Genomic DNA, 18,017 nt, shown 5'->3' with positions numbered 1-18,017 from the left:
ACCTCCAACTTAACTTGCGCCACTTTCCGTGCATTTGTTATGGTTGCTGCTATTCTTGGTCTAATACTCGATGGCTTATCGTACGTACATTTCACTGACCTTGAATAGCTTGACCTGCGTCCTGATATTAAAAAAGGCATACATGCAGGTGTTCCCCTCATATAAAAGCACGCAATCTGCCATAAATACAGGGTAGTCCCCGACTTACGATGGAGATGCGTTACGACGCCCCCTATCGTAAGTCGAAAATGTCGTAAGTCGAAGATGGCCTAGCCTACCCAGGAGTTTTAAAGAATGGTGATAATTTAGCAAAACAGAGCAATTTACAGTACCGCACTGTATAAACTATATACTGTATGTATTTATTAATTACAATACTGTATTGCACAGTAACATTTAAAGTAAAAAAAAACAAGGTAAATTCTTAGCCTACCTATTATGAACTGTAATTTCATAGAAAGTTTTTTTTCAGGAAACAATCCTATCTGCTATAAAAAAAAACTTTTACATGCATTGAACGTATGTATCGTATTGTGGTAACCCTAAAATGAAATCGCTAAAGCTACGTATCATAACATGCATTGAACGTATTGTAACGTATCATATTCTACTGCACTCACCAAGATTCTGTCCGTCGTCTGCATACTCGAACGATGTTAGGTTGTTGATAGCTACATTAACTTAGTTGTCGGGAAGAGGAGGGGACTACCTGTATAGGCAAGCTTCACAACACGTCCACTGAAAATGCAATCGAGGCTTTCAGCTTGAATAACCTCCACTTCAACTTTTCTGTTTAACAGGTCCCTGCAGGGTGGGCTGGTAGGACAAGTCTCTGCGCTGTCCATTGCTGATTTTACACCCAACAGCACGAGATTTCACTTCGTTAAAGTATTGAAAGGGGACGGACGGACGGACACATTAATCTATTGCAGCCTGGTACACTCAGTTTACAACTTCGTTCCTACCAGTATAAACTCTACCACTGCAGTGCCTTCGGCGGCTGAGTGACACCGATGATCTGCTGCACCATAACGACCAACCGAATAATTTCCTGCACAAAGGCAGTTGTACTCCATGTGCATGTCTCGGCAAGAAGTACTTTACTCAGAACTTTAACTTGGTCTGCGAGTGTTTTGCAAGACGATCAAAAAGTTTAAATAAATATTAATTTGATAAACGAGCGAGGGTCTTGCAATACGAGTAGTAGTATGTATACGCTTTGTCTGCCGAGCGTCACGTGATCACAACTGCTATACGAGTGCTTTGATATACGAGTGCTTTGGATTACAAAACACGTTTCCGGAACGAATTACGCTCGTAATCCAAGGTTTTACTGTAAATACCTCGCAAGTAATACGTCTTAATGAGCGTTCCCCTTGTCACATATACAGTAGTCGTACTGCATAGAATTACAAATAGATTACTGTATCACTAAGTGTATTTGTTTATCAAGGTGAGAGCTCAACAGTCCAGGATAGTCTCCTTTGCAAGACGAACTTGGATCACCGCAATAATAATAATAATAACACCAAATACTCCACTAAACGTTCCAAACCGCTCTACAGGTAGAAGGGTCGTGACCCACCAGGAATCAAACCTGCTCCTTTAGAAAGGGGTTTTTTGTTGTTGCTGATTTTTGACCTATGCTAATCTGTATACCACTTTTGTTAATAAAGTTGTCGATGGAATTGACAAACACCTCTCGATGAATGATGTGAGATGGAGAAAAAAAAACGTTCCACATATTCCACTCACCCCAAGTACTAATTTGTAATATAAAATGTGAGATTAAGCTGGCAACTTAACCCTATTATACAGTATATTGGAAATTCAGTCAACAAGCCTTTTGACCACCCTTAATAGCTGGCAACCAAATCCTGAAGGGTGACTCCCTGTGGGCAAGGCCAACAAATATTCTCAGCACACTGCAGAACAGTTTTCAAGATAGAAATAGCAAGGACATCTTTAACGTTTTATTTTTAAACAGTATGTACCCATAAAGTGTTAACCCCTCTCCACTGATAATGTGATTCGCAGGAAGGAGTTTACCTTTGCAGCTCAATAGGCGCAGTTCCTTGAGTGATTGTGCCTTGTGCCATGTAGATTTAACTTTTAACTAAAATAATGATTGATATAAAAGCACTCGGTGTATCCCTAGACTACTTGGCAAATAAAAGTGTAATCATTAAAGTTTATTGCATAATATGCATATAACTATCATAGAATTACAGGCATATAAATGTATCATTGTTCACCCAAAACATTTAAACCATTTGGTTATCTTTGATGTAAGTGAACAATTTGTATACTGTACATGTGGTAGATTAGCAGGCTAATCGGTATATAATTGTGAGCCAATTTTATCGCCCTTTTTGAAGAGGAATCAAGGAAGTGCCATACTCTTTGGTTCTGTCGGTAAAGTCACGTAGGTATAAAATAAAATAAATCACGACGTTTCGTGCGCAACACAAGCAATCATCATCAGGTGGGAAACCCACAGCAAAAACAATTGCTGAAGTGGGCACAAATGTTTCTTGCTGTGGTTGTCCCACCTGATGATGGACGCTTGTGTTGTGCCCGAAACGTCGTGATTTATTTTATTTTATACCTACTACGTGACTTTACCGAAAAAACCAAAGAGTATGGATTCCTGCAGTCACGAAAACTTCAAATCAAGGAAGTGCTATTTCATTAATTAAGTATTTTAATTCTTTGGAACAATGTGGTAAACATATTCTTGGTTCTTTCGGTAAAGTCACGTAGAAGGGAAACAATAAAATAATACAAATATAAAACAATAAAATTCTCACGACGTTTCGACTGCAACACAAGCAATCGTCATCAGGTGTGAAAACCACAGCAAGAAAATTTGAAAAAAGTCGTGAGAATTTTATTGTTTTATATTTTTATTATTGTATTGTTTCGCTTCTACGTGACTTTACCGAAAGAACCAAGAATATGAATCCCTGCAGTCACGAAAGCTTTAAATCAAAATGTGGTAAACGTTTATTATTATTTTTTAACACAACAAACTGGTCACGCTTCTTTTATGATGTGGATAATGTCGATAAAAGACAAATCTCCTGAACCACGTGGTCTAATTGTAATTAGACCACGTGGTCTAATTGTAAGACAAATCTCCTGAACCACGTGGTCTAATTGTAATTATACCACACTGTAAAGGACACATTTCATGAATTCAAAGTGTCACATCTTGAACGTTTTACCCTTCATATGAGAAGTGGTCTTTTTCCTAGAATATATGCGTATATCTAATCAACTAATTCTAAACTTAAATCGTTTCAATGTGTCATGGTTACATATCTTCCACAAAGAGTGACCATCTCTAATTGCCAATCATCAACATCCATATTGCTGCTTTCATTCTCCCGCTGCTTAAGACGTCTTAAACCATTGCTATGCTATGTTCTCTATTTTCCTCTCATTCTCTTCTTACAAATAATTTTCCAGTTCCGCATATTTAAATATTGGATTAACAACTGTCTTATATGTCTTCAACATTTGTTTTTAAAGATATCAGATGTTATCTGGGTGCATTGTCATCTTGTCCACTTACAAGACACTATCCATAACTATGGTGGTCATTGCATTATTTTCAGTGGTGACATTCACTTCGTAAATATTGTCCCCCTAGTTATTGAATTGTTGCTTAGAGTTAGTCTAAGCAACATACAGCTACCTCCTGAGCTAGCTTTTCAATGTTAACTATCGTTTTTACACCGTTTCTTTTAACTCGCTGTCTGTTGTCATTGTTGTATCCTCAAATCTTGTAACTCAATTTGAACCCACTTCTCAATGTGGTATCGACTGCAAACTTGGTATGCTTATGTCATACTGATGACAATACTATATTCTATCAGTAAAAATAAAAAATAAACATATTTTTTTAAACATTATTTTTTATATGTTATGTTTCGGCTTGGGTCTAATTGTCCACGCTCAACTGACGTTGGCTGTAATTGGTCACGGTCCCCTTACGCCATGGCAAGCTTCGGGGCCACTTCCTGGAGTCGTGGAATTCTTCCATTACTAGTACGGTACATTTCATGAAAGCGGGTGTTTTTAAAAGTGTTTTTTATTACTTATTTCCTGACATGTGGCTATAATGAAGTGCAATTTTCATGGCACCAGCCTGCAAATTCTTCCTGTTGTTGATTTTTTTTTATATCAGTCATATCTTACAATGACAATTAGGATTCTAATTTCACTAATAAATACCAATTACCATTATTCCTAGCCTCTGTAGACTCTGAACAGGTATTAGACTCGGTGGACATTGATGCAGTCATGCAAGCTCTCAAAAACCTAAGGTGTAAATCTGTTGTTAATGCACACCATTTACATCAAGGCACCAGCTACACTGGAATTCCATGAAAACAGACAATGAGACATGCTAGCAACATCGTTTTTCACAGTGACATGAGAAGATGATTTCAGGGAGTTGGATTGGAATAATTTCACGCACAAAAAGAAATGGAAAAATACATTAACCATCTCATATTTGCTGGTGACAGTCAATATAACAACTAATGTAAATCAACTACATCAAAGCATCGAAGAATGTCATCGGGAAAGGCTGCAAAGTCGTCTCGAAAATATTTATTTAAAAAAAACCTTCCCCGCACCTCCGATTAGCACGGTTGGCTACATGCGGTGCGAAAGAAGTTTGACGTACATACGTACATGTTCACTACACAATTGAAGAGTATTATGCGAGTGATACAATTGGAACACACCAGAGTATGCATATATAGGGCAATTACTAAATGTGGACTGGGATCAAAGTAATGACATAAAGAGATGGACAATTTCAGGTCGCATTGATTTTGGGGAAAAAAATACCTGAATGAAAATAATATCAGTATGCTTAAAAAAACAGCATGGTGATCAGTGTATAACTGTTGTATTATCTGCTAATATCGATCAGAAACATGAACAATTACAAAGACACGGGAAAACAATAGTTCAAATAAGGGGCCGTCCATAAATGACGTCACGCGATTTTGGACGATTTTTGAACCCCCCCCCCCTTCGTCACACGGCGTCACAAAAAGTCAGACCCCCCCCCCTCAAATATAACGTCACAAAGCTCTGCCCCCCCTCAAATATGACGTCACAAAGCTCTGCCCCCCCTCAAATATTACGTCACAAAGCTCTGCCCCCCCCCTCCCCCACAAAAAACATGCTTAAAATCGCTTTAAATTACTGTCATTGTAGTGCGTATTTATTAAAACGTATATTTAATTAAGTAGAACGTGTTGTCAATATTTATCTAAAGTTGCCCATTTTGATGTCACGTTACATTTCTCAAACCCCCCCCCCACCCCCTAGGTGCGTGACGTCATTTATGGACGGCCCCTAAGCGTAGAGAGAGACACATGCTTGGAATGAGGCCCGAAAGACAGTAAGAGGAACGCACGAATGAGAAAAACACATGTTCGTGATGCATCGCAGCCACTGGAGTACGAGAAGAGGTGGACATGGGCCAGGCACCTCGCGAGGAAGAACCATGGCTGGTGGTCAGGGCTAACGCCACCGGTGGCAGACAAGCGAGAGGACACGTCCCGGACGGGGACGGCCACCGCCGCGGAGATGGAGCGATGAAATCGGCTGGCGCACAGGAGACGGATTGTTGCACGACAAGACCGTGACAGATCGCGACGTAATTGGGGGGGGGGGGGGGGGATCCCCATCCAACAGCAGGCAGATCACGGCTCATTCCCATCATTGTTTGTTGACGCCGACTTTGCAGTGATGCACACGCACGAAAATCAACAATAAGCCGAAACATTTGTCAGTCACAGCGGCCTTAGAAAAAAAAAAGACAACAAAATACTACAGGCGACGTTTTGGACGCAGCCATTCTTCACAAGAGAGATGCAGACTCAAACCTCTCTGGCCGCTCTCTATGTGCTGCGCAGAAGGGACATTGCCCGAAACGTTGACTATTACCGTGAACATTTTTTTGTTCGTTTAAAAGTCGGTGTTGTTGACGAATGTGTTCAGTTTTTTTGGGGGGGGGGATGGCTTATTTCCGTAATCCCATCACGATCATGTTGGTGACGCATGGCACTATTTAGGAGTGCCACCATTTGTATTGATGTATTTACTACTATAATGAGCCGAGAATGTCTGTGTGTCCCGTGCGTGACGTCACTCCACATGCCACACCCCCCCCCCATTCATTAATATTCATGAGCGGGTGGATTTTCTTTTACACTCACGCAAATTCGCTTTCAGTTTGACGTTTCTTTATTGAAAGTGAATCTAATAAATAATCATACGCAGCAACAAAGTGGATTTGGTGTCTTTATTTATTTCTTCAGCACTTGAGGCAAAAGGTAAGTCTCATTTATGCTTCTACATTATGGTAAAATAGACATTTCTCGGTGATTTGCCAGATATTGTATCGAATTCCAGTAGAGAATCGGAGCAGCGAATTTAAACAAATTGAAGGTCAGTTACATACAGTGCTACAGTGACATGCAGTGAGGTGTTTGATGACGTACTTTCGTGCAAGCTTCACTGCCATTAAATGAAGATGCAATTATACCACGCTCACTTTTTTGGTAAATATTACAGCTTCCGTCCTAGGAGGGGCAAACAAGCTCGTTATACTCTTTGTTTCTTGCGGTAAAGTCACGTAGGTAGAAAATGTAAAATAAATTAAATCACGACGTTTCGATTGCAACACGAGCAATCATCATCAGGTGTGAAAACTCAACATTTTCTTGCGGGGGTGGTTTTCACACCTGATGATGATCGCTTGTGTTGCAATCGAAACGTCGTGGTTAAACATTTTTTTTATATATACCCTACGTGACTTTACCGAAATAACCAAAGAGTATGGGATCCCTGCAGTCACGAAAACTTCAAATCAAAATATATATTGGGATCATTCCTGCAATGCACATGTGAAGTAGAACATGGGCAATTTGATTGAAACTGAACTTATAAAATAATGTGCAAACTTGACTTTAAATGAAATTTGAATGTTAAAATAATCGACTTACACTGAGCTAGTTGCGCAATACGTTACGCGAGTTTATATACTGCATTGCATGTGTTATGAGGTGCACTGGAGCGGCCAACATATGAAGATAGAACACATCTCTTACTATCGCAGTCAAGGCCGTAGCCATTGAGTCACCATTGGGGGGGGGGGGGGGCACCAAATCTTCCAGGAGGTCTGGGGGTCCCCTCCCAGAAAAAAATAAAATCTAAATTTTTAAACTCATTTCCCTGCCTAAAATATTTAAAAAAAAATCACCAACACATGGGATGGATTTTTTTTTAATTTCTTTTTAACAATAATGTCTAATCGTGTATTGTATTTACATTGCTTTGTTTATCTTTTCTTCTTTCATTGTATGTAATGGCAGAGATTAGGGATTAATAAAGTACAACCATATAAATAGAAATCTATTTTATATCAATATATTGGGGGGGGGGGATATTTTGAGCATATTTGAATATTGGGGGGATGTGTCCCCCCCCCCCCCATCAATATATTATAATTACAGCCCCGATCGAAGTTATGCATTATTCTTGACCACAATCACGCGGGATGTTATTTTTTCTCCCCTATTATTTTTATTCTTAACAACTCACGACCCAGACCCAGAGGCTTGCGTTCTCAGGCGTCTGGGGCAGCCGCAGCAGCAGCAGCAGAGGGGTCGCGTTAGGTGAACCTGGTGGGGCTGTCACACACTCGGATCGGCTCGGCTCACGGGGCACGGGGCATGGGGCACGGCTTGGCACGGCTCACGGGGCACGGCTCACGGGGCACGGCTCACAGGGCACGACTCACCTTGCAGGGACACGGCCACGGACGCGCACAGCAGCAGCAGTAGTAGGAGCAGCAGCAGGAGCAGCAGCGAGCGCGGCCCCATCTCTAGGCCCAGCGGTCGCCCCGGGCTCCCATACCACGGCCGAGGGCCCCTCTCTGCCAGGCGGGGAACTTGGGAGCGTGGCAGCTCCTCCTCCTCCTGCGCCTTCACTCCCGCCGGCTCCCTCCGCCGTGTAGCCCTTCCTATCTCTCCTCTTCCTCACCTTCCTATCTCTCTCTCCTCTTCCTCTCCTTCCTCTTCCCTTGTCTCTCTCTCTCGAGTCCCCCTCGAGTTTGCGCTCCCTTATTCTCGATCACCGCTCCCCGTCTCGCCTCTCTCTCTCTATCGCTATATATAAAACCCTCTACCCTCTCTCTCTCTGCACGCCCTTGTGTCGTTCTCCCAACTCTGGCTCTCTTCCTCGCGCTCTTATTCCACACCCCCTCCCCTTCTCCCCACCCCCCTGCCTCCCCGCTGCCCCTCCCCCTGCCCCCCTCTCCCCCTGCCCCCCTCCCCCCTCTCCCCCTGCCCCCCTTCTCCCCCTTCTCCCCCCTCTTCTCCCCACCCCCCAGCCCCCCTCCCCCCTGCCCCCCCAGCCTCCCCTCCCCCCTGCCCCCCCTCCCCCCAGCCCCCCCTCCCCCCCCAGCCCCCCCTCCCCCCCCAGCCCCCCTGCCCCCCCCTCTCCCCTGCCCCCCCTTCTCCCCCCTCCCCCTTCTCCCCCCCACCGTCTATCCCCCCTCCTCCTTTTACGTCCCAAGCCGCGTTCCTCCGCCTCGCATCGCTCGCGTTTCGACCCCTCGCCCCCTCCCTCACCCCTCCCCATGCCCCCTCACCCCCCTCACGCCCCCCCCTCACGCCCCTCACCCCCCCTCACGCCCCTCACCCCCCCTCACGCCCCCCACCCCCCCCCCTCCTCACCCCCCCTCCTCACCCCGCCACGCGCTCTCAACTCCGGGGGGGTCACACAGCAGCCGACCAGCTTCATGGTAAACACGTGTTCACACACACACGTACACGTACGTGTTGTTCCAACCTATTTTGTGTGATGTATTACATCGTTTGGCGTCGACTTCCCCATATCGTAGAGAGAGCGTCAATGGTAGTTTACCAGCAGTGATTAAAGCAAGCATGACTGCTGATAAGACAGTGTCGGAGCTCGTCCAGGGTATGAATAGATAAAAATCAGTGCTGCTGAAATCATGCACTCAGCCGAATTCCGTGTGGCCGATCGGTTGTTTAAAGAATGCTATTGTTTGAAACAAACTGCTTGTGTATTTAGTTACACGTAAGGTACTTTGAAGGCCAGCAGGCTGATGGACTAACACATGCTCTGTTTGTATAGCTGCAGAATGAATGTCAGTCTGTTATTTTATATAGCAGACTTTGTTATAATGTTAATCTCAAGTAAAGTACTATAATGCAAGGCCGTAATTATAATATATTGGGGGGGACACGTGCCCCCCAATACACGTCCCCCCCAATATTAAAATATTCTAATATGCTCAAAATGTCCCCCCCCCCCAATATATTGCTGTAACAAATTGCTATGCTATGTAAATAAAAACAATTTGCTAAACCTTGGCTACAATATTTGGACTTGTCTTCATATAAATCAATGCATAGATTACATTGCTCTGTTTTTTTCCTTTTTTAACTTTTCTTGTTTCATTGTATGTAATGGCAGATATTAGGGATGAATAAATGACAACCATGACCACAATCATATAAACAGAAATCTATTTTATAGCAATATCACAGTACAGAAAGTTGGTTAATTAACCCAACTTTGAGTTTCAACCACTCATACGCTTGGGTTTTCTCCACGACTCAGCTTTCCTTCCACATGCAAAATAACCGCATTCCAGCAGGTTTAAGATCTTGGAATGTTTGTAAGAGCCATAAGACAGAAAGTGAGTGTATTATTTCTGTATATAGATTTGGATGTACATCCGTCATACATTTGTTGATAATAAACACATATAAAACAATAAAAATTCTCACGACGTTTCGACCATAACACAAACGGTCGTCATCAGGTGTGTCGGTTTGCATTAATTTATTTATATTTGATTTGGAATATCCCAACTGTGTAAAAACCCCCCTGTGGTTAGACGCTCCGTTGGTTGAACCCATCACGTCACTTCCGGTTTTCACAGTATAAATAGGCGGGGGGGGGGGGGATACAGTCGTTTGGCCGTGCGGCAGGGATGATACAGCACGTGAACAGGCGAAGATATAACTTTAGAAATAGCTCGTTTTTGTGCAACTGAGAAATAAAGCAACTGATTTAAGACACCTCAAACACGCGTCAGATTTATTGCTGCCACAACTTCAGGGCGTAGCTTATTTTCTGGTACAAGAAAGCTGCGCCTACATTGTTATCGCGTAATTCCTGACGTTTTGTGGAACACACATGTACCGGAATAACATTTGTAAACCGTAAATGTGCATGCAGCGGTCCCCAACCTTTTTGGCACCAGGGACCGGTTTCGTGGACCGGTGGGGAAGGGCGGGGAGGGTTCATCATTGGGGCTTTCACCCTTTTCAAAGAAGCTCTCCAGTGACGTTTGTCTTTTTTTTACTAATTTTGGCTACTAGGGGTTAGCTTGTGGGCTTACCAAAACTGTGACTGAGACAAGTGCGCAGTGCGGGAAATAGGCGCGGACGGACGTCGTCAATAAAATAATGGGCGGGCCACGCGCGGACTCACCGCTCACCTGTTTTAGAAGACCCTTCTGTTACACGACATTCTACAGTTGAGTACAATTCGTGCAAAAGTCAACAGCCCTGCAATTACATTCTATAGTTCCAAACCAATTAGTACATCAGTGGGGAATAATTCAATGTTCATGTAATTTTGTTTTACCAATAGCAACAATTATTCGTGTGAAATTACAATTGAGGTCATAATTGTGATATTAAAATATAGTAACTCTAAGATAGGGGGCAGTCCATAAATGACGTCACGTGATTTTACCCCCCCGTCACACAGTCAGACCCCTCCTCAAATATGACGTCACAAAGCCATACCCCCCCCCCCCACGATATTTCCATTTTGAAAATAAAACATGCTTCAAATCGCTTTAAACTATTGTCATTGTAGTGCGTATTTAATGTGGCGCTGCACTATGTTGTAGGAGAAAACATTTATTAAAAAGTCTAATTAAGTAGAACGTGTCTATATTTATTTAAAGTTGCGCATTTTGAAAGTGACGTCACATTTCTCAAACCCCTCCCCCCTCGTCACACATCGTCACAAATGTCTAACCCCCCCTCCTTAGGTGCGTGACATCATTTATGGACGGCCCCTTAGTGGTTACTGTATCGGTGGTGGAGGTAGTGGTGGTTGTTGTGGCTACTGCTGTAGTGGTGGTGGATGTTGTGGTGGAGGTAGTGGTGGTTGTTGTGGCTGCTGCTGTAGTGATTGTGGTGGCGATAGTGGTGGTTGTCGTGGTAGTTGTGGTGGTTGTAGTGGTAGTTGTGGTGTAGCTAGTGGTGGTTGTTGTGGCTGCTGCTGTAGTGGTGGTAGTGGTGGTTGCCGTGGTTACTGCTGTGGTAGTGGTGTAGGTAGTGGTGGTTGTTGTGGCTGCTGCTGTAGTGGTGGAGGTAGTGGTGGTTGTGGCTACTGCTGTGGTGGTGGTAGTTGTTGTTGTGGCTACTGCTGTTGTGGTGGTGGTGTAGGTAGTGGTGGTTGTTGTGGCTACTGCTGTAGTGGTGGTGTTGGAGGTAGTGGTGGTTGTTGTGGCTACTGCTGTCGTGGTGGTGGTAGTTGTTGTGGCTACTGCTGTTGTGGTGGTGGTAGTGGTTGTTGTTGTGGCTACTGCTGTAGTGGTGGTGGTAGTTGTTGTGGCTACTGCTGTTGTGGTGGTGTAGGTAGTGGTGGTTGTTGTGGCTGCTGCTGTAGTGGTGGTAGTGGTTGTTGTTGTGGCTACTGCTGTAGTGGTGGTGGTAGTTGTTGTGGCTATTGCTGTAGTGGTGGTGTAGGTAGTGGTGGTTGTTGTGGCTGCTGCTGTAGTGGTGGTGTAGGTAGTGGTGGTTGTTGTGGCTGCTACTGTAGTGGTGGTGGTAGTTGTTGTTGTGGTTACTGCTGTGGTAGTGGTGGTAGTTGTGGCTACTGCTGTCGTGGTGGTGGTAGTTGTTGTGGCTGCTGCTGTAGTGGTGGTTGTCGTGGCTGCTGTAGTGGTGGTTGTCGTGGCTGCTGTAGTGGTTGTTGTGGCTACTGCTGTAGTGGTGGTGGAGGTGTAGGTAGTGATGGTTGTTGTGGCTGCTGCTGTAGTGGTGGTGGTGGAGGTAGTGGTGGTTGTTGTGGCTACTGCTGGCGTGGTGGTGGAGGTTGTTTGTGCGCATGCGCTAAGAAGCCGTTCTCGAGCACACTTTCCCTTGGGTCCTCACGAGGCTCTGGCACGCCACAGTCGCCCAACATATGCCTGTGCATACGTCAAATGATTCGCTTATTCATACAATAATCTAACTTTTTTCAATAGTACATTACCCCAGAACATATTTAACGATCGTGCAGATTTTTTTTTTAAAAGCAAATCGTCATAGTATAAATCTGTAAAGCAATCGATATATATTTTTTAACAGGCAACTGCTGCGGACAGCGCGCGGGAGGGGTCCTCGTACCGCGGGTGACGCGCCGCGCCCACCTCGGCCCCTTCTCTCGTTCGGCGCGCAGGCAACATGGTGGGTGCCTCTCTCGCTGCTCCCGGCCTTCCGCTCCGCCATCCGCGGCCATCCACGCCTGCCTCTCGCCGCGCATCCCGCAGAGGCGGCCGCGCGGACACCAACACAGCCGCGCTACACCTCGCGCCCAATTATTTCATTTGCGGCGCGTGTACGGGCCGCCGCGTTGAGTTTGTTACTCGAGAGAGCCTTGTAATCTCACCACCGTCCCTCACCCTCTCTTCCTCTGCCTCTTCTTCCTCCTCCTCCTCCCTCCCGGCAGGGTCGAGTACGCACCAAGACGATCAAGAAGGCGGCGCGGGTGATAATCGAGAAGTACTACACCCGCCTGGGCAATGACTTCCACACCAACAAGCGCGTGTGCGAGGAGATCGCCATCATCCCCAGCAAGCCGCTTCGCAACAAGATCGCGGGGTAACAGGCCCAGGGCGGCGCCGGTGCCGATGGCCGGAGCGGGACCGTGGACGCGCGCGGGCCTCTGCGCGCTTGAAAAATGTGGATTTTTTTTTGTTAATCTAAAATAAGAGAGCGGATTTAGAGGGAAGCGTTTACCTTACAAGGGTAGCATTTTTGTTTTTTTTCACAGAGGACTGGGATGTTCGTGGGCTACGTGCTCACCCTGTGATGTCGGTTTCGTAAAAAACGAAACGTGCCGGGCAGTGTACGGCCTTGCCCTGTATAGTTATATACAGTGCGCAGTACAGCGTGTAGTGTCGGGTTAACCCGATAACTGTTTGGTTATTTCAGTAAAGTCACGTAGGTAGAAATAAAATCACCTTGCCCTGTATATATATACAGTGCGCAGTACAGCGTGTAGTGTCGGGTTAACCCGATAACTGTTTGGTTATTTTAGTAAAGTCACGTAGGTAGAAATAAAATCAAACCAAATCGCGACGTTTCGATCGCAACACAAGCAATCTTCATCAGGTGGGGCAACCACAGCAAGAAAATTGTTGAAGTATGCGGGAGCTGCAAGAGGTTATATAAGGGGGAGAGAAGAGGGGCTGATGAAGATTTGCTTGTGTTGCGATCGAAACGTGATTAGTTTTTATTTTATTTCTACCTACGTGACTTCACCGAAAGAACCAAAGATGATGGGTTCCTGCAGTCACGAAAGCTTCAAAGCTAGATTGTTAACGCACAAAGGACAACGGGCTTCACGGCGGTACACAAAGTCACGTGGCTTAAACGATTTAAAAAAAAAGTATTTGCGTGTACAAAATTTACTCTTGTTTTCTTTAACCCTTCTTTAACCCTTCCCACGTGGTGGTTGGTAATGTTTGAATGATGTGCAGTCAGCCCCAAGGAGGTGTGTCCCCCCCCACGTGTGAGTGCCGGTTCTTTGTGATGAACACTCGCTCCGTTAAGTGCTTGAATCGCCGCAGTGCGATGTGAAGACGTTCCCTGGGGCCGTCCTGACCAGATCAGTAGCTGTGCTTCTCTATAATGGCAGAATTGCCTAGTTGATAATGTAGCAGGCAATCCTTTTATATGAAACAGTTTGGTGTGGAGAATGGTACACCGAGGTTGAACCATATATATTGCAAGATTTGAATGAAAAATGTAACCTTATAATGCTTGTATTTAAGTTGTAATGGTGCTATAATGCAATAGGCCGTGTGGCATTAATATCAAAGTGCGGTTTACGTAATACGTCAAACTGAATACTCGGAAAATAGATAATTTAGTATTTACTTTTCAAATAATTAAGTGGTTCCATTCGTTTAATGCTAGGACATCACCATAATACATTTGATATCTCAGTAGGGAAGACTGCGACTTATATTTTCTTCTGTAAAAGTAAGGACTTTTACAGCCCTTTTATCAATCTGTCAAGGTTTTTTTTACCGTACTTCATCATGCTCGTAAATGCGGGTTGGTGAGGCCAGGGCCGGTTCTAATATTACATGTCATTGATTGTTAGCCGTGGCCAATAATTCAAATCTGGTTGCCTGGTTCGAAGTGCCGTGCACGACACCACACCACAATTCCACTAATACTTAAAACTGCATATACGCCAATGCAAAATAATTGAGATAGTAAACTGCATTTTCTATGGATGGATAATCCAGGTTTTTGGTGGTAACGATGTTTTGTGTTAGGGAAACGATTTGTTTAGGTTCTTGAAGGGGCAATAATAGAAATCTGGGCAATTTACGCATGGTGCTGAGGGACTCTTAAAAATTGGGGGCAAATGTTGCTCGATAACCTTATCCCAAGATGGCCACCAGATTTCTCTAAAATGGCATATCACGGCTCGGTTCTTGAAAGCTGTATTTTGGGGATTTTGAGAGTCTGGGTATTAATTAACAATGTTATTGCTTGAAGTCAAATTTAAATGTGACATTAAAACTTTGTATGTCCAGCCAGCATCCGCAAATATGCATTGTCAGGATGATGATAGACAACTGCTTTAAATGAAATCTAGTTTTGTACAGTTAGTATATTGCATTGCAAGTTCTAGTTTGACAAGAGGTACAATAATATCAATAATTTTAAGCCTTATTCCAGTCATATCTTTTTGCAATCATTATTTAAATTGTGGTCTTAGTTCTGCATGCCCAACATCTCATTCTTAATCATGTTATTCTATGAGTCATTATTGGAATAAGCTACTAATGGGGCACTGATGCAACTGTTCAAGAGTTTGTATTGAACAAATTTGTCAGATAATTGGGTGCTCCTAGAAATCCTTGTGGTTGGTGGGATGTGCAAAAGTACTAATTTTTTTATCTGGAAATGTAGATATGACGGAGACCTTGCTGATCAATTTATTTTTACTCTTTCACAATTCCAATTGTTATTTTGAGTTACATTTTGTAACTGTGTTTCTGTGCCCAGGTATGTGACCCACCTGATGAAGCGTATCCAGCGCGGCCCTGTCCGTGGCATCTCCATCAAGTTGCAGGAGGAAGAGAGGGAGCGGCGTGACAACTACGTGCCCGAGGTACATGCATGGTCTTCTTTAGTGTTGTTCACAGTGACATTACCATGGAGTGTCCATGACTCTGGTGTGAAAGAGCACAAAGAATTGCTGTTGTCCAGCAGTTGCCGGCTCTTCAGGTGATAGCTACTTCAACCTTTTTGCCAGTATCAAGATATTAAATGATAAAAAAACCAAGTCATTCATTGGTGTCTATTCCCGCACCGACGCTTAGCACAGTTACGTACGGTGCGAAAGAAGTTCAACAAACATACATTTGGTTGTTTGACCATCTAAACACCTGTGTTTATGACAGTGAGGGTAAACCTTTATTTTTCCGTTCAGTATCTTTGAGTGATGTATAAAACTGGATTTGTTTTCGCAATTTGTTAGGATTATTTTCATGCGTGTATAAAGTGCAGTGCTTAATTCTTAACACTGCAAAATGATTTCCAGCCTAAGCAAACTCGTCGTTTTTCTTGACCAATGCCATAAACTCCATTGTTCCTGCTTCACATCTGATTTTTTTGTTGATGCCTCTATTTCTCAACTTGGATATGTTCGTATTATTACACCTGAATATTTTCAAAATATTTTCCTTGGAAATAAGTCTGCCCTTGATCATGAACCTCCTATTTGCTTATTAGAACCTTATAGTATCTGTGACTAGGGTGTTATCTTTGATATAGAACTTTAATCTCATATCTCTATACTTAGTAATTTGCTACTGTTGACATCGGTCACAACACAGGTCATATAAGCCAATGTCTGTATATTTTTACTCGACAGTAGAACACCAATTGTCCATGGTGATGTGGGGACACTCCCCCCCCCAATTTATTCATATGAAAGTATACAAAAATGCAAAGATAATTTACTTAAGAGATCATATCTGCAATGTTTGTGATGTAAACCCCAAAAAACTCAAACCAAAAAGTAATGTATGGATCTCCATTTGTTTGTGTAAGTTTGCCTCTGCGGATCTTTGTATCTATCGCCAACTCTTGCAGCCACAAAGACATGGTTTTTATTTTTCATAGCACAGCAGCCTTTGCAGTTAAAAAAAAAGTTAGTGGCCAGATTTGAATTTCAACCATATTCTTTTTTAAATTGGTAGGTAGGATTGAAAAATAATACCTTCAAAAATGTGTATCCTACTATCAAAGAAGATTAAAAATGATGAACACTCTAAAAAAGATTTTGAAACTACTCAGTATTGTGTATACATATAGATGGATATCAAAAAATGTAAGGGCACCATCACAGCACAAGTAGTGGCTGCTGGACAATGGTGCATTTTTGTTAGTCTTTATAGGGGCTTTTCTCAAAGAAGCTTCATGGAAGCTGGACAAAAGGTTCTCATTGTTTGACAGGTCAAGAAAGGAGGGGGTCCTTTTAATGGGTTCTTGGGCAAGCTTTTGCTCTTGGTTGAGATTTTAATGGCATTAAATGACTGACTCGTTGCCAAATGAACATAAACTTTTAACAGTACTCTTGGTACGGTTTGCATAATTGGGTGAACTTTCAACCTGAAGGCATCAGAAATAGGCCATTCAAGTTCATTAAGTGAAAAACGTATGTATTTCAATCATTTCAGCAATGAAATGATATTTGCCAAATACCTATGCTTTTTAGGTCTGAAGCATGGTCATTCACTGAGACCTCAAACGAACCAAGTTTCTATTTTGGTGAAAACCTTGGATTGAACCCAGCGTCTCACAGGTGCAACACCGCAACCGAGTTATCCAGCTATGTTCTAACTTAAATGTACTACTCCTTTCTCACCAGGTATCGGCCCTCGACCATGAAGTGATTGAGGTTGATCCGGACACCAAGGAGATGCTGAAAGTGCTGGTGAGAATCTTTAATGACTAGTGCAGCTGAGTGCATTTTAATATAATTGTGTAACTTGCACTTTATTACTGAATTTCCACCAATGGTGATCATGCCCGTTTTTTCTCCATTTTAACCCTTACAGGACTTTGGAAACCTGCCCAACCTGCAGGTCACTCAGCCTATTCTGGGCATGGCCTTCCGGTCGCCGCGGATCTAAAACGCATTCATGTTGTCAAAAATAAAACAATAAAAATCTCAATTGGTGTGGTGGTTTTTCAGCCCCAAGTGTTTTGTACATTTGCATGCAGTTGGGCCCAAACAGTGTGTTACCAAGTCGGATTAGAGACCAACTATTTTCAGTTAAATTTGAAACCCTGGTTCCCTCACTGCTCATAACCACTGAGAACTGAGCTGGTTTGGTTTTGCATATGAACTAGCCTAATAGTAATGTTTTCTGATAATGTATTAGTACGTGATGTAAGCGGAGATTGGAGATGCATTCAGATGAGATGTAAGAAGAGAAATAGCTATTCACATAAACGCATGTGTGCAGTATTAAACCCCTGACCCCTGCAGTTTACATGACCATAATGGGTAGATGCAGCACAAAAAAGTTTTGCACATTTGTTTGAAGTGAAAGTAAACGTGAGTAGAAATATGATGTCAATTTTTGTTTAGTGTGTACCGAATCGCCGGTATGAAGAGATTGATCCTGGTCAAAT

General features: G+C 43.4%; 2 protein-coding genes across 2 annotated transcripts in view; one reads left to right on the top strand and one right to left on the bottom strand.

The window, feature by feature from the left end:
- Nucleotides 1-8,275, bottom strand: part of LOC116940191 (chondroitin sulfate proteoglycan 4-like) — a 64,210-nt gene extending 55,935 nt beyond the window's left edge. Inside the window, exon 1 of the mRNA XM_032949631.2 lies at nt 7,832-8,275. Coding sequence (XP_032805522.2) covers nt 7,832-7,913 — 82 coding nt within the window. The 5' untranslated portion in view covers nt 7,914-8,275. The remainder of the gene's footprint in view (nt 1-7,831) is intronic.
- Nucleotides 8,276-12,420: 4,145 nt separating this feature from the next.
- Nucleotides 12,421-17,554, top strand: RPS17 (ribosomal protein S17). Its single transcript, XM_032949851.2, has 5 exons — nt 12,421-12,536; nt 12,799-12,950; nt 15,378-15,483; nt 17,248-17,313; nt 17,438-17,554. The coding sequence occupies exons 1-5, from the start codon at nt 12,534-12,536 to the stop codon at nt 17,510-17,512; spliced, it is 402 nt and encodes a 133-aa protein (XP_032805742.1). The 5' UTR covers nt 12,421-12,533; the 3' UTR covers nt 17,513-17,554.
- The last annotated feature ends 463 nt before the right edge of the window (nt 17,555-18,017 follow it).

The sequence above is a fragment of the Petromyzon marinus genome, chromosome 1 (genome assembly GCF_048934315.1).
Source record: "Petromyzon marinus isolate PM22_M1 ecotype Great Lakes invasive population chromosome 1, UKy_Petmar_22M1.pri1.0, whole genome shotgun sequence".
Classification (NCBI taxonomy): Eukaryota; Metazoa; Chordata; class Hyperoartia; order Petromyzontiformes; family Petromyzontidae; genus Petromyzon; species Petromyzon marinus.
The sequence above is the reverse complement of the archived record's forward strand: the minus strand, read 5'-3'. Positions and strand labels throughout refer to the sequence as shown.